At 38.5% G+C, this 23,572-nt stretch overlaps 1 protein-coding gene across 3 annotated transcripts; it reads right to left on the bottom strand.

Moving 5' to 3' along the window:
- Positions 1–186: 186 nt before the first annotated feature.
- Positions 187–23,572, bottom strand: WDR44 (WD repeat domain 44). Of its 3 annotated transcripts, none has more exons than XR_004242988.1 (20): positions 23,443–23,572; positions 17,052–17,085; positions 14,559–14,633; positions 13,432–14,062; positions 12,704–12,834; positions 12,515–12,607; positions 11,442–11,578; positions 10,358–10,441; positions 9,930–10,036; positions 8,798–8,949; positions 7,245–7,383; positions 7,088–7,152; positions 5,704–5,817; positions 4,805–4,927; positions 3,692–3,883; positions 3,430–3,531; positions 3,053–3,168; positions 2,473–2,600; positions 1,701–1,861; positions 187–1,263 (listed from the first exon to the last, which is right to left on the bottom strand). XR_004242988.1 is itself a non-coding variant. In XM_032123735.1 (20 exons), exons 1-20 carry the CDS (start codon positions 23,514–23,516, stop codon positions 1,169–1,171), a joined length of 2,724 nt encoding a protein of 907 aa, XP_031979626.1. In that variant the 5' UTR covers positions 23,517–23,571; the 3' UTR covers positions 187–1,168. The 3 variants fall into 3 exon arrangements, 2 of the variants coding, with proteins under 2 accessions (XP_031979626.1, XP_031979627.1); XM_032123735.1 differs by having other exon boundaries at positions 1,701–1,832; positions 23,443–23,571; XM_032123736.1 differs by lacking the exon at positions 23,443–23,572 and adding an exon at positions 20,446–20,487 and having other exon boundaries at positions 1,701–1,832.

Raw genomic sequence — 23,572 nt, 5'->3', positions numbered from 1 at the left:
AATTACTCTTAATTCTGCTTAATATCCAGTTGCAGTACTCCATTCCCCATTCTTTCAGAAAGAAAGGTGTGACAAGGAATAGTAGAACTCAGAAGGTAAGTGCTTGCAGGATCAATGATCTCAGAAAGGTCAAAACTACTCAGACAAAAGGCAAATTAACGAATCAAAATGGAAAAGAAGCAACAATTTCCAAGTGTGTGACCAAGTTTAATGATGCATTTGTTCTCTGAAACATCTGACCATCAATAACAGTTCATGGGTTATGATACCCAGAATGCTACTTCATAGGTGTTTTGTATGAATATTTACAAAGACTTTGAAAATTCAGTGGCACTAAACAAACAAGAAGAACTTAAAACTTTAAGCTACAATGCTTAAAAAATGTAAACAGTTTATTTTACATAGTTGTAAAATATAAGAACTTTCTAATGCAGCTTAATTGTATCTGGAAGGTGAATATATCCTGGTGCCCATGAACAAGGAATGAGAGAATTCTTTACACAAGTATTGTGCTCCAGTGTGCAAAAAATTATATATAAGAAAGGAATCTAAAGTCCACAACAATTAAAAGACAACAAAAAAATTTTCACGTCCTGAAGTTGAGAAATTTATAAAAACATTTACACATGGTTGCTGACCCATCAAAAACTTGCATAACTTAAAACTCTGAATATTAGCTACTACAAATTCAAGATCTTTCTCAAATGGAATTTTGTGCAAAGATCAGACTACATTATTCAGCGTTTTTCCAGCCTTCCCTTCCCATCCCCGTTCCTGACATCTAGTGGCCACAAGCACCACTAAAATACTTTTGATACAGGATCCAATTCGTGCATATTCATGCCAAAAGGCACACACATGTGCGAACACATTTTTGTGCAGAAACCTGTGCAGGTTCACAATGACACTGCAAAACAACTGCTTGTAGAAAGTTTAGAGTCTAATGTTTGGCCAGATTATTCTCACACATTCCTTTCTATACTACAAGCCCAGGTGTTAATAGGCACACTGCTTTCCAAGGATCCAATACTTGAGTAGCCTTAAAATAAAGATTTAAAAATAAATCAGCCTGTAACATTATTATATTAGATACTTTGCTTTTGCCTGCATTATTTACGGAATTTTAATCCCACAGTACCATAGCTTTATGCTGTCAGTTGCAAACCAACTAAGATACATATTTCTTTTTGTTAATGAAGACTTTAATTGCTCCAGTAAAGTCAGCTGATAAAAGCACTTCTGTGTGATCTGTCTTCAGAGCTCCTTAACAGGAAAGAGAATAAATTGTTAGGTCATTAAAAAAATAAATATAAAAATCAAGCTCTCATTAAAATACGTGACAGCACTGTGATACCCTTCTTCCTTTATCATATTCCTGATTTCTAGCCAATACTTCAAGAAACATCTGCATTTCTAGGAAAGAAGCCTTTTCATTAATGGTTGGTGCAGCTCTACCTCCAATATAAACGGAATAATCCTAAAGTACTTAGGATGGCAACTGTACCCCTCATCTCACATCCTCAGCTTTTAAAAATGCGACAGCTGCCAAAATGTTCAAGGTGGAATGCCAAGCTGGAATATATACCCATGCCACTGCAAGGGCTTTTCTTCTCAAGAAACCCCCCACCCATATTGAAAGTATTCACAATATCTTCCTGCTCATGCCATGGTACCAAGCAGAGCTCATCTTAAACACCTACCAGAGGGTATGGTGTCTGGTATCTCACAATCTTCTCCCTTACTTTCAGCTTCTTGCTTTTCAGAAGTTTCCAGTGACACCATCAAACCAGGATTTGGAGCAAAGATCGCAGAGGTGACGACTGCATTGTGCGCTTCAGAAAGACAATCCAATTTTGATTACCTTGTTTCAAAAATTTGTTAATTGTACAAGAAAAGCAGGCGTAAGTTCTAGTAAATATCCAAGAATCTCAGTGCTAGTGGTATCAGGTAAGCTCAGAATTCAAGGAACAATTGTCATTGTTCTATAATCTTAGGGATTTCAGAAGATACTCCAAGTGCCCAAAACTAACTGGCAAGAGGTCCAAAACACAATTGATATAAACACGGCCCCACATTTCCCAAAAAGTGTGTGTATGTGGAGGAGATAAAAGAGTTGGCTTTTTCCCACCCATTTTGGTTTTTAGACTGCTAAGAAAGAGAAAAAGCTTGCATTTGTTTTCAAAGTCACTTTTACATAAAGGATTATGGGTTGATAATTACTTTGATTTCTACAATCAGCCAGCAAAACATTACATTAATTCTGAATCTCTTACTGAAGCTGGACAAACTCTAAGCTACTCTGTCTCTTGCCATCCCAAAGAGAGTCTCCTGTGAACAAGGATTCCTGATAGGCCACCAATTACCACGCATTCTGCTAATAATTTTTTCAAACTAAATGCATGGCAAATAAAATACTTCAATTTTCAAATCGTAAGAGCTTTGATAAAACAAAGATCAAAAGCTGGTTTTTACCTTTAATGCCTTCCCAGAAGTCATTTCGGTCTCTTCTTACAGATGTAAACTTGCTCAGGTCATGGTATGTACTCCAAATGTAGACATATTTATCTTCTGAACCACTTACAATATAGGTAAAGTCATGGCTGAAGATTCACAGGAGGAAAAACATTACTTTTCTTAGCTGCTCAAGCATGCATTACAGTAGCTCTGGATCTCTAAACTCTGATATTAACTGGGCTACAGTTCAGTAAGTAGAGATGATTTAATCTGGGAAATTTATCTGGAGCAGAGGAGCTGAGCAAGATGATCTCCCAAGGTCATTTCCAACCTCAGTTCTAGCACAGTTCCTGGACTCCCAGCAATAGTAATGGACACACATCATACTGCCCACAGGATGCAACAGGATTCACTCATCCACAGGAGCTCCCAGCTCATCACTCTTGACCAGAGCCTTTTTTTACCTCTGCATTCTGACCCAAGTGACATTTCAGAGGCTCAGTTTCAAGCCAATGTAGATTATTTAAACAAAACCCTCTGTACTTCAGCCACAGCATTTCCCAAATCCAACAACTCCATTGTTACAATACTGTCTTACCTAAAGCTGGCTTTGATTTGGCTGCTGCTGTTGACATATCCCTTGTACTTCATAGATAGAGACAAATCTCTTAGGTCATACAACCTGATTCTGGAATCATTTGATGTCACTAGTATCTAGAAAAGAAATAAATAAATTTAGGAGTGGAAACAATTAGCCATCTGTAACCATTTTTTCACCTGCACATTAATCAGAGCATAATGTCATTAAAAGACTATATATTCTATTTTACCACTACTTAGTATTGTATTAGCCTAAATCAGCAAAGAGTAGGGCTCATTTTAGTAGTGTTAAAAGATTTGGCACAAACTTACTAAGCAATAGATTTAAATATCAGAATTTCAATACTGGGCCAAAGCTGCACTGAAAGACAGTACCTTATTTTCTCCTGGCAAAGGTTCAATGCCAGTAATTTTTCTTCCAACTCTATTTCGACCTCTGGTAGAACGCACATGTATTTGTGTGTGGTACTTCAAGTGCTGAAAAGATATTAAAATGTGTCCCAATTTGAAAAAATTGTGTAAAAACGTTCATTTGCTTCAAGCTCTAACAGGCTCATTTCTTGATATTTAAATAATCATGACTTCTAAATCAGTTTGTTATTTAACATAAAAGCATCCACAGTCTCAAAGTTTTTACCTCTGTGTCATAAAAGATGCATCTTCCATCGTAGGTGCCTATGACTGCGTATTTGCCATTCTGACAGAAGTTGGCAGCTGTAATCAATTTTGTCTGCCCATCTACTTCATTCCATAATGCCACTTTTTTGTCAGGAATGTTCCAGAGTCGGAGTTTTCCATCCAATGAACCACTTAAGAAGTACCTGTCATCCTGAGAAAACACACAAGGTTTAATCTCTCCTTGTGCTATGAGTATGTCTCCGCCTTCCGTAAAACCTTCCCACCCCATTTCCAAACAGCTTCTCTACAGAATTTCCCAAATAAGAGCCCACAGATGAGCTGATTATAACGTTTAAGAAATTTGTGGCAAATGGAATTCAAATTCTTACAGGTTTTTGACAAGATTACGTACATGCAGTTACACCTCAGGTTAGAAAATTGCTCACTGTTAGCACAGGTAGCTTCTACCCTCTCAACACTCACCTTGCTAGGAGCTGAAAGCTCCTTTCACAGTTTCCCATACATCTAGTAGTTCTGTATGTTTAGGGAACACTGACAAACACTGTTCTTCCACTTCAGTTTTATTAGTATTAGGAAGCTTGATTACAGTATTTTTAAAAAATTATAATAATAAGTTGAAAGGAGTCTCTGGAGGTCTCCGATCCACCTCCCCTGCTTGTAGCAAGGACAGTTCCAAAAGTTTGATCAAGCTGTAGTGGATTATATCCTGTCAAGTTTTAAAAATTCCCAAGGATTCTGTGGTCTCTGGACAATCTGTTCAATTTCATTATGATTTTTTTCCACAAATATTTAATCACAATATCCCTCATTGGAAATTCTAACTTTTCACGAAGTTACTATACCAGCTGCGATGGTACAGCCAACAGACAATTCACTTTCCACTTCACATGTACACATGGTTAAACCCCATGGACAGTCCCGGTGAACTTCAGTGAAGATGAACACAAAGTTCTGGAATACTATCCAGTAGGCATATTTTTAAAGTGCACAAACTCTATTATTCAATCATATTTTTTAAAAACTCAAAAAAAAAAAAGGAGTGGAATGTTATAATTTTGAATTCTACCTCTCTAGAAGTAAGAACTGCCCTCTAGAGGGCAGTTACACTTACCCTTGGATGGAAAGCTATAGCAGTGACAAAGTCTATATGCTGGAAACAGCAAAGACATTCTCTTCTTGATATGTGCCATAATCTGACAGTTTTATCCATAGAAGAAGAAAGTAAGAAGTAATTCTGTGAAACAAGAGAATTCCGCAGTTATTAACAGACACAAAAGTAACTGGAAATACAGAAGCAATTTGATTGGTAGAGCCTTACCAACTTCTATGCTGCCATGAAATTCAACATTTTATCTCTTCAGATAAAAAGGTTTATCGAAATTACCATTACTGATCGGTACTTTCCTAAAGAGCTGTACACTGACCCTGGGTCACAGAAAATTATCTGGAAGAATCTCAGTGAAAATGAATACTTGGAATGTAGTTAAAGTATTCAGAGAAGACATGGCACGACAAGACTTCAGAGATGCCTGAGATGCTTCAACCAGACTGTATTCCTAAAAGTACAACTGCATTCCCATGTGGAAAATTATTGGAATAAGTCTGATGTGAAACAAGGTAATTCTTTAATTTTAAGATAGATGCAACTATCAGCAACTTCAGAACGTGTACACTTTGCACAAAAAGTGAAGCATACTGAAGACAAGAAAAGCAGTAACACCATAAAACAGAAACCACAGACCTCAATGGAAAATCCTCCCACTCTAAATAATTTACTTTCACTATTGAATACGCAACTGTAATTGTTACTGGCTTGTTTTTATTTTTTTAAGACAACTTTTAATTACACAAGCCCAAGAAGGTCGCTCATTTTATTCCAACTATTTCAGCTAGAATAAATGTTGCCTTTACAAAATTTCTCTTAACTTCAAGGATCATTTCACTTTGTTTAAATATATGGTAGTGAAAAATGCACAGAAGAACTGTGTAGCCTGTATTAAGATGACTTACTTTAGACCAGGAAAGATCAAGAAGATCTGCTGTATGGCCTTTGTATTTGCAAAATGGTCGTTGACGAAACGGGGCATTTTTATCGTCTGGGTCTTCATCAACTCCACTGCAAATCTATCAGAAAAATGTACAGAAATATTACCAAATATTAGCTGTAAAAATTAACAATGAGGCACTTACTGCTTAAAAAAAGTATAAGGACAATAACAATTTGAACAACTCTTACTACTTTAAAATAAACAATATTGCACTAATAAACAATCAAAGTAAATGTCTAGTACAGTGGGCACTGAAACATCATCCTGAAATTGCAAAATTAAGAAGTTCTAAATTTTCCATTTTTCAGCTCTTTTTCAGTGGGATCAGTTTGACAGCAATTTAAGCAAAGACCTGAAGATAAGTTTTTGGAACAAAGTACATCAACCTTGAAAACTGCATTCCACTTCAGAATATAAACTGTGAGTTCAGGTTTCCAAGTTTCTAGTGCTTATCATGAATGACAGCTTCCTAGTAAGAGACCAGTTCAGAATTAACAAGTGAAAAATAGTAATTGAAAAAGCCCTAGACATTCCTATACAAAACCTTTCCAGAAAAAAACCCCCCAAAAAAACCCTCAAACAAAAAAAAACCCCAACACTCAAAACATCGCAGGTGTGTGTGGCTTACCAAGCCCACTCATTTACATGAGTTAAAGAACAATTGCTGGCCTCCCTGCTTCCCCCTCTGCCAAAACAACACACACTAAGTAATGCTACTGCCAAGATCTTCACTTAAACTCTGATTTTGTCATTTGTTTCTTACACTACTGGAAGCCAAAAATAGGAAAAAACCCCACCTTAAATACATTAATTTTAATGGCAAGGTTTACTACAGTATCTGGAAACTCTACAAGAGTGTCTGAACACTTGTCATCAATCATGTTCCCTTTTTTTCTACATGAATGTGAAAACTTTAAATACATCAGGTATCATTATGCTTCTGAGAATCCCACTGCTCACTTTGGCCTTCCTTGAAGAAACATCATCAAGGCAGATGTTAAGCACAAGTAATGATCAGAGATAAAACTCTAAGACAGGAAATTCAGTGATGTAGGGTTTTTCCCCTTTGCAATTCACTCAGCAATCTCCTCTGGCAGGAGGCCACAGCACAGCTATGCAGATTTTGTAATGCTTTAAATTCAGTGATGGACTTCCTTGCTTGCACCCCTTACACATGGGATTAACGTATTTGATTGAAGTCATCAATTGATATGACAGTTTGTATCTCAAAGACACAAGCCAAGAACACCTTAACGTGTGTTTGGATAAAGCAACAGTGAAGATCTGGCATTACAAACCAGTGCAGATCCCCCAGCTCTTCCCCTCCCAATACCTTGTGTACCTACCCCTGCATCGGTATCAGACTTGGAAGAATTCAGGCTCTCTTGTGAGGGAGAAGGGGAGACACGGCCTGGAACAGAGACAGAAACACCATGGTCAACATCACATTTCCAAATACCCAGAATTTTTGTTTCAGAACTCCAGCCATGCATAGAGAGATACCTTCTGTGTTGTACTTCATGCGCATGTTATTGAAATAGTCAAAGGCATTCTTTAAAACCCATATCCTTACTACGTTGTCCTGCCCTGCAGATGCCAGTAATCGACCACAGTGAGAAAATTTCATTGTCCAAACAGCACCCTGTCAAAATAAAGAGATGATTGTTTAAGTCACAAAAAGTGCTTCTCTGCGTACCAAAAAGACTTTCTACAATGTCAATTGACAAGATTTTAGACATACACAAAATACCACAAGTAAAATAAACAGAAGATCAAAACACTGATAAGTAATTTTTAAGACTGTGGAACATATGTGCAAAAACAGTTTGAAAGAAAAAGCCCACAGGGCAGATGACTGTAGGAGAGGAGTTACAGGAGGTCAGCACTACCACAGAATTCCACATAAGACTGGCACAGTTGTCAGAGGGACTCAGAACCTCCTGTTTGCTTTGTAGAACCAACAAGTACTTGTAGCTGCACTTGAGGTTCGCACACTTTTTTTTAACGTAGAAACTGATTTGTTACACCAACTGGCAATCAAAATGGGTACTACATATATTTGTTATATTCATAATTGGCATGAGGGTTTTGCAAAGCCTCTGAAGATAACAATTCTTTCTCCATTGCAAAGTCCAAAGAGTTACTAGTCAGTAAAACATAACCACACAAGCAGTATCCCATTTCCTCCTGCTACTGAATAAAGAGTTACTAGGTCTTTGACTCCACCAAGAGCCACCAATTTGGAGGAATCTCCTAGGTCTAAGTCGTCAAATATTGGTGTGATGGAAACTAACAGAGATTACCAGCAGGTATGGAAAGTTCAGTTATGAATGACAAGCTTGAAATCTCTGGTCACTGACTGCTATAGGTCATTACCCTCAGCTGAACACTTAGAGATGGGGGATTGCTTCAAATGTCAGACGCCTGCTGTCAGTAAAAGTTTGGGAAACCAGGAATACTAGAATGTATTCCAGTCTCCATAGGGAAGCATGCAGACTTCAAACACTGATGAATAGGTAGCTCTTCTGCCTCAATCTCCGCAGGCATCTCTGCAAATACCCTATCCTGGTTTCTCCCCTCCTTACCAATTTGATCCACATACTCCATTAACCTCTCCCTACTTTTGCCTTCGGAACCTATCAAGTATTTCTGTTCAATACTTGTGTTCATCTGTCTAATAGACTAATTTATTTACTACTGAGCAGGTCAAGCTTGCTGCTCTGTGCTTGGTTCTGATAGTGGAAAATAGCCTATTTCAGCCTAAATTTGTAACTGCAGGAACCAAAAAAACCCAAATATCGCTTGATGCCATAACTCTTCAAAGGAGAGCTCTGGAGAATCCCTGATGCCTAGGAATCTACATGCTTTTTATCCCCTGAAGACCTGGTCAAACCAGTCAAAAAATTTTCATTTTTTGTCAGACTATTATTTTCCAGAAGGAAGTTTTTCACAGAGAATAAACCTGACAGTCATTTTTGGAGGTCACCAAGTAGATGAAAAGTTGAATCTCAGGCTGAACAGATTCAGCAAAACCACAGATGGAATTTGAGACCTACCATATGCTCTCCACTGAGATCCTGAACAACTTTAATTTGTTCAAAATCATAAGGTCCCTTGAAGCCATGTGCTACTTTGAACTTAACTGGTCTTGTATAAGGCATCCCTTCATCATCGCTGGAAGAGGGATCATCTTGATCTGTGTGAAAGACTAAGAGGAAGACAAATTCAGCAGTATATATTGCAGCACACATTTAATCTGTTAGTAAGCTTTTTGGTAGCAGATTAGTCTTGAATTAGACAATTTCTATAGGCAATTTTAAAATCTTAAAGCAAAATAAGAATTGTATTGCATCAAGGTCTAGAAATACATCTGCACTAATTTTAGGCTACAGTGAATCCAAACACTGAACATTGAAAGTAAGAACTGCTATCAATTTTTGTTCTGCCCCTTTCTTGGCACCTGTCTTGCATTCAGCAGATCCTACACTAAGTGATTTGTGTCAGTTTAATGTGTGCTGAAACTGAGTCTATTGGTTTCTTCTCTCTGAGTACACCGCAATGGCTTGGTGATTTGCCCATGAAGCATAAGAATTGCAAAAGAGCTGTGGCCAACAGCCAGTGGCAACACAAGACATTGAAGTGCAGCAGTTCCGTGGCACTTATCTCAGGCCATGGTTACACCAGCTTGCTGCAGCACTAGAAGTCTGTCTGAAAGATACACTGATGAAACAAGAAGGGGAGAATTCAGTTGTAGTTGGGAAATCTAACAGGAGCTCAAGATATATGAGAATTCTAATTTGTGGCACTGGTTGCCAGAAAACAATCTGATTTACTAAAGTAATGAAGATAACCCCCAATTCTACCTTTGCTGGAATAACTTTCCAAAAATGTTTACATTTCAATATCAAAACCTCTTTCTAACAGCACAAGAAAAAATCAAAGTATTCAGCTGATTTAGCTGAAAAGGTTTCTCAGCTACTACTTTACAAGAATTTATCCTTGTAATCTGGCTGTCTCAAAATGCCTACTAAGCTACAAGTAAAAAAAAAAAAATTGTATCATCAACAGTAGAAGAGTGGTAGAATGCAGCAGTGTATGTTCCTCTGCCAGCTTTGATTCCAAAAAGCACAAGGATGAACAAATTATCCTATTTAAAAAAAAAAAAAAAAAAGATTAAGTGTTACTTACCTTCATCTCGAACACTCTTAACCTTATTTACAGCACGTTCACCATATTCCTCAGCAAGGTGCTTTGCTTTCTTTACAGATTTGCCAAGGAACTTTTTGAGTTGAGTCCTTAAAAGCAAGGGTACTTTTTCAACACATAATAATGGAAAATTCTCATTTTTTGCTATTATGAAACAATAATTTTGATTTGAATTGCAATCTTATCTTTTTTCACTACTGCTTCTTAAAATAAGCAGTAAATTTGACAGCACTCATACAATCTTCATTTCAACCACAGAGCTACAGGCTTATGTAAAATCAGGTTATCACTTATAAAGTGATTACTTAAAAGGCAACTTGTTCAGTAGTCAGAAGGGAAGTTTCAGCTTAGAAAAGTAAAATCTGTTTTTTCTTTCTAGGGAAAGGAAAAAAACGTAAAGTAGCACTTACGTTTTCTGTTTTAACCTCCCTCCATCAGTGTCAGTTTGCTGTGTCTGCATTTTGTCTTCATCATCAGATTGTGCTGCATCATTACTAGGAAATACAGAAGTGATTGTTTAATAGGAAATCATAATGAATCTAAATTGAATGAAACATTAGTAAACTAGGCTCTGCATTTTAGGATCCATTTTTATACCTCTATGTAACACATTGAAAAAACATGGACATCACGTTAATCACGTAATAAACAGGTCTTTCAATTCTTAGGCATCTTGATACTAAAGCTGCATACACTCTGCAGGTGCCAAAGATATATTATTCCCTTCCACAAATTTCCAACTTAAGCTTATTTTGACACTTTGAAAGCTAAGAGCAGACAAAACCCATTAAATTACTAGGAACTGGTAACATGCCACTTTGTTCTCATATCTTGCTTTCCACATATCAAATAAATTAATAGTGGTTAATTCTGAAATAGTTTGTTCACAGAGAAGTGAGCTTTTCAATAATACACCAATGCAAAAACCCTAGAAATTGTCTGTTCTATAAACTCATATAGGCCTTTGAAAAGAACATCTAGACTGACACGATTTTCTGATCATTAAGCACGTGTCTTTTTCTATCAAAGATTGTGAAAAGACTCAGTTTTACACATTAGAAGGATCTAAAGCTCTATTAAGAACAGGTAAAGCTCAAAGTAGTCCACTGTACTAATGACAACAGATCTTAAGAGGAACACTCTCCTATGAAATGCTGAAAAAGCTACAGAAGGTGGTGGCATGAACAATATCCAGTACTTGAATGTAAACTGTGTTTAATTCAGCATAGAAATGACATTTAGTACATCAAAGGCTAACTGTATATCAGTGGATTTTCAGATGTATTTGCTTGTCAAGTTCAGCAATATCAGCAACTTTTCGTTAACTTGAGAAAAATCAGTAAGGAGCCTGGTTCATTGAGAACTGTGAATTAGCTCAGATTAGTCAAACAGATGGATTGGGGCTCTTTTTTCCTGCATAAGAGCAGCCTCCGTTTATGCAAAAACAATGAGAGCAACAGCATCTTATGAGCTGAAGGCTCTCATGATTCATACCTGACATATTCTTTAGTTCTCCTCATGATATGCAAAGTCAGGGGATTAATGCCTGTTGGCAACTTTTCTTCTGCCAAACTCAGAGGTATTTCTTCACCTGTATCAAGGTTTTTTATCATTACACTTGCTAGAATTTCCTATGGAAAAAAATAAGATATGAAATGAAGAGAACTTGATTAGACTTCAAAGCCTAGAGCAAAACAGAAATCATAAAAGCTTATAAATTATCTTAATGTGAAGTTCTGATGCTGACTATATATTTATTTTACAAAGACCAAGTTTAAATTAGCATGTTAGTGCAAACATTATGAACCACTAGACAAAGATGAGCACCTACATATCACAAGTATCAATTTCATAAATCAAAAATGCAGCTATAGAGGCATCAACCACTGCCTGACACCTTTCATGCTAATATCAAACTTATTATGTAATTAAAAGACATTGCAGTCTTCCCCTTCCCTACTCCAACTGCTGTATCTTAGGTTTAGCCAAAGGCAAACTTAACATACAGAGAGAAAAGGAATTTAGAACTAACTAGCACCACACAAAGGCAAAGGTTTATTTGGAGCATCTCCTGAACACCTACATAGGTTCAGCAACAGTTAAAAAAAGCTATACAGTGACAGACACAAATGAAAACTTACAAAAGCCAAATATCATCAGGATTAGTGGAATTATTAACTGAAGAAACTATTTTTTAGTTTGAGGAAGATAATTTTCGTATTGCTGACTCCTTCCCCTTTTAGACACATGACAAATTGGCAAGTCTGCTGATGTTCTCTCCCATGCAAATCCTTTGAGGTGTTTGCATAGTTATCAACATGAACTTGATGGCATTTCAGGTCTATTACAGCTCACACTTCCAAAGGCTAATGCCACACATGACTCAGGGGCCACAAAGTGCTTAGGTGGACAAAGCCAGCTGTGCCATCACTCACTCCTATTTGCACTCCTGGAGACAGCATGGAGTGGTTCAGAACAAGGAGTGACCTGTGACTACGACAATTCATTTAACAGACAGGGAAAGCAAGCACAAAATTGTACTATGTACAGACCACAGCCATTGATACCTCATCTGTGAGCTCTCTGCCAGAGTTAGACCTGGGTCTTTGTGGTCCAAGTACTTCATTTGTTGTTTGGCCGTCAGCTGCTTTCCCATTTTCCTGAAATTGTGCAGACATAGATTACATTATCTCTACTGCAACACTGAAGCAATAGAAAATGTTACAGTTATCAAACTTATAACCATGTCCCAATACCTGTGCAGTGACGATTTTATCTCCACTAGTTGCACTGGCCAAATCCAAAGAAGGCTGAGAATCTTTGGGCACACCCTCTGTCACTGAACTTGAAGTTAAAAGACCACCAGCTATGAAGCTGTCTCGAGAAACTGAAAAGAGATTTATTAGAAAGAAGGGCATAACACCTGCCATAGGCATCAAATCCTAACATCAGAGTTAGAGTCCTGAACATCCTTTCTGACCAGCTGGGTATTTTTTAAAGATCAACTGCCACCAAATCTAACTCACAACCATGTATTTCATATACGATTGGAGGTTCAGGCATGATTTCACACCTAGGCCTCTTCAGGTTCATGAACTTTTTTTTAATACTCATTTCCCTAGTAGCCCAGGACTACTCATTTTCATAAGAACTCAGTCCACACCTTGACTTGCATCTCTATGCAAATACAGACCGCACACATTCTATTTGAAGTAACTGGTTTTTAGCTTATGTATTGATGAGTCAACTTCTCCTTGCTATAGCTATAGCTATTTTTAGTAAGAAGTGTTACTTACAAGAAAGTCTATGAATGAGGAACGCTTCTAAAGCAGAAGAATATTACTTCATTGTAGTAAGCTAAGATTGTTGAAGGATTTTTTATCCATCAACTAAACTAAAACCACAAGACTGAATGATCCCTCACTCAAAACACAAAAATAGTAACCCTGTAGATAAATAAATCTATCTGAAATAGAATACTTGCCTTCTAAAACAGGTTTTTGCACTTCAAAATCCAGCTCACTCTTTTTCTTCCGGGGGGGTGGAGCTGGCCGTGCAGGGGGGGGTGGTCTTGGGGGAGGAACATTTGTGGGAGGCGGGGGCCGGGCTGGTACAGGCTTCTTTGTGCTTGCAACTATGTCAGGCTCTACAGTCAGCTGCCTTGGTGGCTTTGCTGGGGGTATTTCTTCTGTTGTAGACAGGTCTTTGGTAGATAAATCTGAAGCCATTTTTTCTAAAGTATTTGCCTCTTTCTTGTCTGTTATGTCCTCATTTTTTGATGTTTCTCCTTGTGCTTCAGTTTCATCCATTTTATGGTCAGTTGCATTTGTTACCTTTGTTAGTTTATGAGATTCCTGTTGCTCAGAACTAAACAAAAGCTTCCCAGACTCCAACTCAGTGTCCTTACACACACTCTGATCCTCTGGTTCTCTAGTGTCTTCTGGTAATGGTATTTTAGCAGCTAGTACTTCTGGGATATCACTAATGATACCTGCTCCAGAAATCCAAGCATTTGCATCTGAAGTTGGAACAGTCAATTCATTTCCTCTAGATGCTAAAGCATCATCCTCTAGTTGTTGGGCCTTCTGGCTTTCTTCTATAATACTGTCAATGATCTAGAGAAACAAACCAAAACCATTCCACCAGTCACCAGCAGGCACTTCCTAGGTACACAAACCAGTCAGCCTGCACAATACCCACAAGAACTCTTCCACTGAAGAGTTGGTTTATATACGAAATGCATTTGGTTTAAAAAGGAGACCAGAACCTTCGTGCAGAAATGGGCATATTCAAAAGATAAAAACAAAGTGACTAATTTCCAGTCTTCTTTAACATACTTGGAGAGAAAGTTAGGAAACAAAAGCTGTTCACTCTTCAGAGTTCTCATGTACTGCTAAATATGATCCTGTAAATTACACAAATAATTCAACACTGGTCAATCCTAAATATGTTTTTAGAACACTTAAGTTTGATTTTTACGCTTTAGATGAACATTCTTACGAACATTAACAACTAATTCTAACTTACGGTAGTTTCAGGATGAATATTGATCACTAAATTATTTTCTATTTTCAGTGTGATGCTAGAAGCTCAAAGCAATACTTAACTAACCTCTTTTGAATCATCTTGTTTCATTTCTTGTACAAATGTTTCATTTCCAGCTTTGTGTAGTTTATTGTCCACATCCTACAGAAAAAAAAGTCATAAGATGATGGTACTAACTTCTTCAGTAAGATGATCTAACAAAAATATAGCTCAAATAAATTAAATAGCATAAAGGACAAGAAATCTGCCACATTTTCACATTTTCACTGTCAGATGCCTAAACAGTAATGCTCAGTACACATGAGGAGTATTTCACAGTCACGCACAGAAAGGCTGCACACTATGCAAAAAAATAGGCAGTTACATATAAGAGGCTGCAACCGGAACTAAAATCAAACTGAAGGCAGCATGAAGTTTAGAGAAACAAATACATGTAATAATCTGCAGCAAGGAAATTTGATATTAAAATATTTTCTATTTTCTTTATTGGCTTTAGAAAAAGATGCAAGAACTGTATAATAGCCACCTATAGCAGAAACTATTTAGAAATTTCCAAATTAAGGCAGGCAGCTCTATTAAGTGGTTACAAATATGCTTCTGAGGTTCTAACATGGAATCTTACATTCTACAGTTATTCTCAGTGCACATTGCCAATTTTAGCCATCAGCCATCTTCATGCAGATCCTTCCAAAACCCAAATAAGATGAACTGAAAATATTCTATTTGTGAGAAAACATTTTAATCAATTCCTGAAAATTTTTAGGTTCAGAACCACAAGTATTTTACACCATAGGATACTGCTTTAACCTCAGGTGATACGGACGAATAAGAACTTCATCATACACCTTCTCTTCTACATGAACTACTAGAATCCTAAAGAGTTTGGGTTAGAAAAATAACCCCTTTAAAGACCATCTAGTCCAATGAAAGGTCACAACATCACATTGTCTATGAGCATACATATCAGCAATATCTAAAGTGGAATCTGATGGAACTCTTGACATTGGAAGAGTTCTGCAGAGATCCAGTAGCCCTCAAAGTGAAGCCAACTAGAACAGGGTATTTTCAATCATTTGTCCCTGTTTTCTTATTTAGAGTGACTGTCTAGCACAGATATTTAAGAAATTCCTCCTTAGACTTTGTCTAGACTCTCAGACAATCAATCTCTAGAGCATCCTAACATGCTACGTTTGAAACCTCACCCTGCCTCAAACTCTTGCTGACATCCATCTTGAAGACTTCTGGCCTAAAGAAATGGCATATTGTGCAGACAGCTGCAATTATAGAAAAATTCTGCCTCCCTCTCCACTCCCTACCCCTCCTGCCACAGTGTTTCTAATGTAAATGCAAGCTCTACTATGCCTGATCATTAAAATCTATCTTCAAACGTATGATGACTTAAATACTTAAGCATAATCAGTGCCTACAGAAGCCCATTATATTAACCTCCAATTCTGTTGACATTAAACTCACACACCTATTAAACTTTGAACTTAGGAAATATTTCTTACCCATTCCAAGACAAACTATACCATTAGTCACACATTCACTGAACTGATATGATACCAAGCAGAGAAGCTACTACTTTTTCCACCTTCAGAAACTTAGCTTTGAACAAGTGATTTAGGAAGATACGTTAAAAAATTTAAAAATCTAATAGCAACATAGAGAGCGTCATAGCTAGTAATTCATGAAGACATTAGTTTTGAAGTTTAGTGAGAATGATAAAACAACATTACTTGGAAGGCTTACACATGTAATACTTAATTATTAAGGGGATATTAAACAGAACACAAAATGGGGGGTAAGGCTCTGTTCCCTAAGAGATATAACAAGATACGGTATCACTGTTAAAATACTATTGATTCAGAGCAGATTGCTGCTGACAGCTCAGAAACACTAGCTTCACCAGGATTTCCCAACACTTTGCAGACAAAACTACAAGCCTTCGTTACACAAGAGTGCTCTATAGCACCACCTTTGGCCCTTCTGAGACCAGGAAATGAGTGTTATTTGCACAAGCTCCTCACCTATTCACTGTGTGCTGGATTCAGCCACGCTGTCACTATGCACAGAATACCAATTACCTGCGTGGGAAGTGGCAACGCTGTCTCATTAAGCTAAATATAGTGTTTTATCTCCACATAACCTAGAGGAGAGGCTTCTGAAGTACAAACATTAAGATTTTTCTTATTTTGGAGACAGAAGAGAGCACAATCAACTATTTCATATAAATCAGGACCAAAACCCAGGTGCTGCAGAGGCTTGCTTACTACTCACAAATCAGTTGAAAGAGGGCAGTTTAGTAATCACATACAGCTTAATTAAATTGCACATACACATTTCAGAATAAAATGAGCTTAAAGACACTGTAAGATACCCTAAATAAAAGGAAAGCTGGAATTTCAAGACAAGCACAATTGCTACCTACAACAAAGAAAGTCTATAATTTCCTTTGTGTGCAGATGTCAGGGCTACAGTAGAACATCTACATTAGGTGGAAATACTCAACCCTGTGTTCATCAACAAGCACTTGACTGATTTTAAGAAGAAACTCACCTTTACTACATGGGTTCCAACTTTTGTTGGTGACCTGTTAGAAAGAGAAGATAGACTTAGGTAGAGTTCAAAGGCAGTAAGCTTTGTTTTAAACAGTCTGTAACACAGCCTTCCTTTGTAGGAACTGTATACTTGATAATTTAGATGAGCAACAAAGTGAATGTTTTTCATACCACTTCTGTAAAAACTCCCTACTCTGTACCACACACAGATCCATAGCTTCTACAAACTCTGAGTTTGTCAGCAGAATCTTCTAGAAATCACCTATCAACCTTTTCTAATAAAAAGATGTTACTCCAAGTACAAAACTAAAAATATTTTGCATTACAGAGAATTAAAAATTAGCATGTGTATGCCAAGCATTGGGTGGACATTAAAGAAACAAAAATTCTCAGAAAGCAGAAGCACAAATACTCTGCAAATCAAGTGCCCGAATCCTGATCCATAGAGTTGACACTATCACAGCCACTCTTGCCCTTCAGACTCTGTAGCAAACCTAAGATCTTGTTTCTAATCAGGACATTTGGTATAAATAGAGACAAAATACATTGTAACAGAAAGGAACCAGCATGCACTACTTTCCAAAATACACACTGTAAAACAGTGACTTTGCATTAGCAACCACTCATACACCACCTCTCATTACACTAATTACATGAAAGAACAAGCTATCTTAGGGGAATGGTATCAAATAATTACTTCTTGTCAAGTCAATTCAATTAGTGGATGGTCAGCTCTTATTATATCCTGAATTTACATCTTCTACAAGACTTTCACAGTTCTAGAAGATATTTAAATAGTGAGTCACACTGCTTACTCTGACTATAGAATCTTACTGATACATAAAGGAAAGGTTGGACCAGATGATTTTTTCAGGCTTCTTCCACCCTGGGCTGACAAAATTACAAATTAATTTCCTAAAAGCTCACTACCAAATGAACTACCTAGATTGCACACATATCCCAGCTGACTACCAAGATCAGCAACACTCTGCAACCCCAAGTATCACGTGGCACCAAGCAATACAGACAAATATCGAGATCTCAGGCTCATTTGCCCCTCCTGCCTCCAAAATCATTTTAAGGAACAATAGTTCCTGGAAAAAACCCACAACTATTTCCATTTAGGTTTTAAGAATTTCAGCTCTTCTTTTTACCATCTGGAAGCATTTAATCACAAAAAGTGAAGATCCCATTTATACAGCAGACCTAAGTAAACAAGAAAGTACAGTGGATTGGTACATAAACACTCTATCATTCCAACTAATTTAACATGTTACACTGAGATGCTTCTGTCCAAACATTAACACTTCAGGTGCACCATACCTGTGACACTGATTTGAGGTATAATCCTCCTAAAAGGCTCTAACCTCAATGTGCAAAAAAAGAGAAAAATTAATCTTTTGACCACAAAAACAAATACACTTTTTGTCTTGCAAAACACATTGCTGGGAAAGGCTGCAGCCTGAGTGGGATTTCTGGTTACTGAACCATTTTCAGTTCAACTATCAACTCTTAGATTTCCTTAGGAGTGGCAGAAATATGTCACAGTTTATTAAATCCACGAGATTACTTTAACAATGAAATATATTTATAATTACAACATTAATGCCTAGGCTTCAGCCAAGGTCCTATTTTATAAGACACTGCTTAGATTTAACAACTTAAGACAAATCCTGCAACTGCAAATAGATATTTCAGTTTTCTACTGTGACACTTCCCACTAATTAGCCCCTCACTTCTGGTACAGGCAACTCATTCCTACGCTGGTTACCCAAAATAGGAGGTTCAAAATACACTGCTACTGTTTCAGACTTCTTTAGCTAATTAGTTTTTCAGAAAATCTACACTCAAAACCAGATGTTACTTTCCACTCTCAGGCTACCCAGCTACCTTGGGAAAAAGCTGCTTGAGTGATAAGGGTTACAGAACCAGCAGGTGTAGAACACACACACACAATTAAAGAGAAGCTTTACCATGGAATTTACATGCTTTTAAAGTACTGCAAAGCTTCCACAGCTGTTCAGCAAAAACCCGACTTTCAGATCAGTTTGTAATACAGCCAGGTAAGTTCAGTGGCTTGCCTGAGACTACTTGAGCTGTGTGTCTGTCAGCACCACCACTCCCTTAGTCATGAGCACTTAATGCTTATGTGCTACTATATTTACACAAAGTCAGCCAGCTTGGTAACTGAAATCTTTTGTAGTTCAACATGACTCTGGAATGGTCTTGTCTTCCCAATCACCTGAACTTACCAGCCTTCTCCACACCAGTTTTACTTGAAGGCCATTAGTTTTACGGATGCAGTACGTGATATCCTTGCATTTTTAAGAAAAGTATATACAGTGGCAAAAGTGTCTGGAAATATTTACATAAGATCAACCCAAAGATCAAATATTGATTTGGTTTTGAAAGGTCAGGCAGCACATAAAAACTGACAAATGCCACAGAAAACATAAGGCAAAAACTAATCTTGTACGAACGTTTACTAAAATGTGGGATTTATAAACTGATAGCCACACGTCTTCTAGACCACATTTCACATAACTTCTAAATTATCTTACATGATACCACTTTTACACCAGTTTAACAAAGGAAGGCTTCAAGGTTATCTACAAAGATTAAACGCAATTCAAAGAAATATCCCATTTCACCTGCACAAACAGATGTCCGATTAGTCTGAAAGTCAAATAAACTCACAAAGAAACTTTTTAAAAAATTGTTTATCCCACTATCAAATTCATCCTGATAGTGACCAAATCACAGGAAGCTCCCATTCTCACTATTCAGGTAGCTCCAGCCTAGCACCTGTTTGAAATAGGCTTCGCATTTTCAACATGTTGTTAAGTTTTGTGACAGGAAACAAAACTTTCAGCCCTTCAAACAAAAAACAGTGTGAATACTGGCCATGGGCAAATCCCAAACCGACATTGCCTGCCTTCCTGGGAGGATGTACATTGTTATACAACAGGTGCGCTAGCAGGCAGATGGGAAGAGGTTTGCAGTGCACACATAGCAGCTGTACCCTGTACAGAACAAACAGGTTCAATAGCCAGCCGCTCACCAGTGTCCTGCATGCGATGTTCCCTCTAACGTGTGGCTGCCCTGGAAGCTGTTATTACTCCTGCTGCAGCTCTCCATGGCAGTCACATGTTCAAACCTACAGAGATTCACTGCTGCAATGCACTGTTTAGGTTGCCCTGGGGAAGCTCCTGTGTGGGAGCTTCAGCAAACTCAGAGTGCAGAAACTCATCTGCAGCACTGAACACAACCAACACTTCACACTTCATCTATCTGCTGCCAGGATCAGCTCTGCACGTTGGCTAAAATACTCACATACACAAAAGTTGTACTAAGCATCTCCCACATGTCAGTGGGGCACAACTTAACCTTACCTGTCTTCCTACACAGAGGAACACTAGATTCTTCAGGAAAAGCATCAAGGCAACTTCTAGAAGACAGGACTACTGAAGTCACAAGTCAAGAATTTAAACAAAAGTACCAGAGGACATTTCTCATTACCTACACCATCTCTTTTGTTTCGTTTCTCATAAAAATTTTTAGGATACAAGTATACTAGGAACAAACTTGCCCCCCCTCACTGTTAGGCACGTGAAGTCCAACCTATTAGGTTTCGCAGTTCTTGGTTTCAGAGTGGGTGGATCACTTTCCCTATAAATAAAATACAGAGGGTCTGTCATGTGCCTGCATCTAACCAAGTGTACCTTACTTCATACTTTCCTTCTCTCAAAACTGATATCCTCCTGCACGGGACTGTTCAGGCCTCTATATTTCAGCATCTTTTCCTAATTTTTTCCATGGTTATAGTGCTTTTAAAGCGAGTGACAGAGGTTACATAGGGGCATCTTCTGTCACACTACCTCTCCCTTTTTACTCTGGGCTTAGTTATCCAACAAACAGACAGTCTCCACATATCCTGTCAAAAGCAGAATTACAAGCAAATGGCAAGATCTAGAGCGGAAGGGAAGCACAAAGGCCTTGCCAGAGAGGATACAGTAGTCTCAAAGCACCTCCAAACACACTTTACCTTAAAGAAGTCATCACCCCAGAAGTGTTACCTCAGGAGCACTACTACCTCACACTATTCTAATCTGAAAGAAGCATTTTGCATCAAGTTCTATAATTTCTGCTAATTTGTTCTTAAAAAGCATCAGTTACAGATGTACTCGAGGATGAAGATATGGTGCTTTCCCTGAGAGAGACTAAAGCATAAGTAATTTAATGACTTAACAGTGGGAATTGGGAGCCTACATCCAACTTGAAAACTCCACTCTTACAGGTGTGGAGACAGACAATTAATAAAACAAACAGTAAAGAAGTCAGCAAGTTGACACGAACACTTGACACCACTTTCAGAGTTTCTCTATGAGCAGTTATTAGACTTCCCCACATAGAACAAAGGCCAGGGAAGGAGGAAGTTACAAACCCCACATTTTTAATTAGGGCAAATATATTTACACTGCTTTGCTAAAAACTGGTTATAGCATGTGCTGCCAAAAAGGATTCCCAACTGGTTTTGCTGATCATTTTCTCCTGAATGCAGGAGAAAATATCTGAAACTGCAGAGGGTAACACACACTTGTTTTCATTTGCCTTGCCTGCAACAAGAAGGTTTTGATTTTTTTCTTTTTGTGGCCCCAACTCAACGTCATTACACATGTAAAAAAATACCAGCCTGCTTCCTAGAAGTGTCCAATGCACACATGAAATTTGCTCTTACAAAATCTCAAAGCTTATTTTGAGAAAATACTGTCCATATTGTTAGATTCAATAATAGACTGAATTACAGACCAGTAGTTGCACTGCAAACTAAGCTCATGGATGTCACCTCCTTACTTGATTCAGGCTCACAGAATTCTATTGACGAGAGTCAATGATGCATCATTACAGATTATGGAAGAGCACTAGAGAAACTAAAAGCATCTTTCACTTTAATTTCTAGTGAGTGACTTCATATTATCAAGTTCTGCTTAGATACTGGTGGTGGAAACCTGCAAAGCCAGGACACATGGCATTATCTATATCAGACAAAAGGTGGAAGTACAGTTGGGCAGATTTAATAGATTGCCTCTACCAAAAGGTCTGCTTCCCCTTTCTTGTCTGTGGCCTCTAGTCACACAAATCCATTACCTTCACCCTCTCCTGTCCCAAGCCTGACAGGTTGCAGCTGCTTTACCTTATTGAACAGTTTTTGCTGTTTCTAGTTTTCAGCTGTTTACAATTTACTTTGCGTTAAAGCAACTCAGAGAAGAGTTTGATGATCACTATTCCCAGAAGAAGGTAAGCAGCTAGAGAAAAACCTCATTTCAGTACAAGCACTGTGAATTTGGCTTATCACATCTTGCAGAGCTGAATGCTAATAATGTGCTTTTCACCAGGCTACAGCTAAGTAGCTAAGTTCAGAAAAACTTTGATAAAGGATGTGAAGGTGAGAAGAAAAGACCTAGTCTTTCCTTTATTTTAGGCATCCAGTGACCACTGAGTCACAGTTTAAAACAAGCTCCTTAGTCCATTATTAAAGCTCCAAATGCATAGATCCCACAGTCTGTATCTATTGCTCTATAAACAAGCCATGTGAAACCTCATCCTACCAAGTAAAATAATGCAGAAGTTTGGTCCAGGCTACACGAAAAACAGAACTGATACAAGTCATAACCTGTCCAGCACACAACCAGAAAGAGAGATTTACGACAAGAGGGAGCATATTTGGCTGACACCAGCAACACGGTGTCAGGGGTAGTTCTGAGGCACCAGCACTGGGATCTACTTCATAAAACGCTGGTAAATTTTCACTACTGGAACCAACTGGCTAAAGGCAAGAAGCATCAAAGCGACACAGAATCACAGATTTGTTAGGGTTGGAAGGGACCTCTGGAGATAATCTAGTCCAATCCGCACGAAAAACAGTAAAAGTATTAAAGATACCACTAAAAACAAAACACAGAGCACACCAGAAGTTATTCTACACTCAGCAACAGCTGCCTGTTGCTGACAAAGCTCGCTCGCTTCTCCTTCCTCAGAAAACCTGTTACTTTTATCGTATTTCAGGGATTACTTCTGTCGGTCCCGATTCCATCTCCGCAGGTCTCCTCCCAGTACTACACTCGCTCCCGCCTCAGGAAGGTAGGTATGATCTCATCCTCTCACGGCCACTGCCGCCCGCACCAGCGCCGAGCGAGCCCCGCTCGGTTCCCCGCATCCTCCGGGCTCCGAGCAGACCCCGAACTGTCGGGGGGGGCCGCGAGGCCGCGCTGACCCCCCTCCCCCTCACCCCCCCTACCCCCACCCTGGAGATGCCCAGGGACCGCGGGGCCGCGCTGAGAGAAGAAGGGAGGGAGGAAGGGAGGAAGGGCAGGACTGGGCGAACTCACGGCGCGGGGGAGCCTGCGGGATGCACGTCCTCGGGCGCATCGTAGAACTCCTCGGTGTCGCTGTCGGACGCCATGGTGGAGCCGGGCCACCACCTCCGGGCACCGCGAGCCGGGCGGCGCCGCGCGGGTA

Source organism: Corvus moneduloides, chromosome 14 (genome assembly GCF_009650955.1).
Source record: "Corvus moneduloides isolate bCorMon1 chromosome 14, bCorMon1.pri, whole genome shotgun sequence".
Lineage (NCBI taxonomy): Eukaryota > Metazoa > Chordata > Aves > Passeriformes > Corvidae > Corvus > Corvus moneduloides.
The sequence above is the reverse complement of the archived record's forward strand: the minus strand, read 5'-3'. Positions and strand labels throughout refer to the sequence as shown.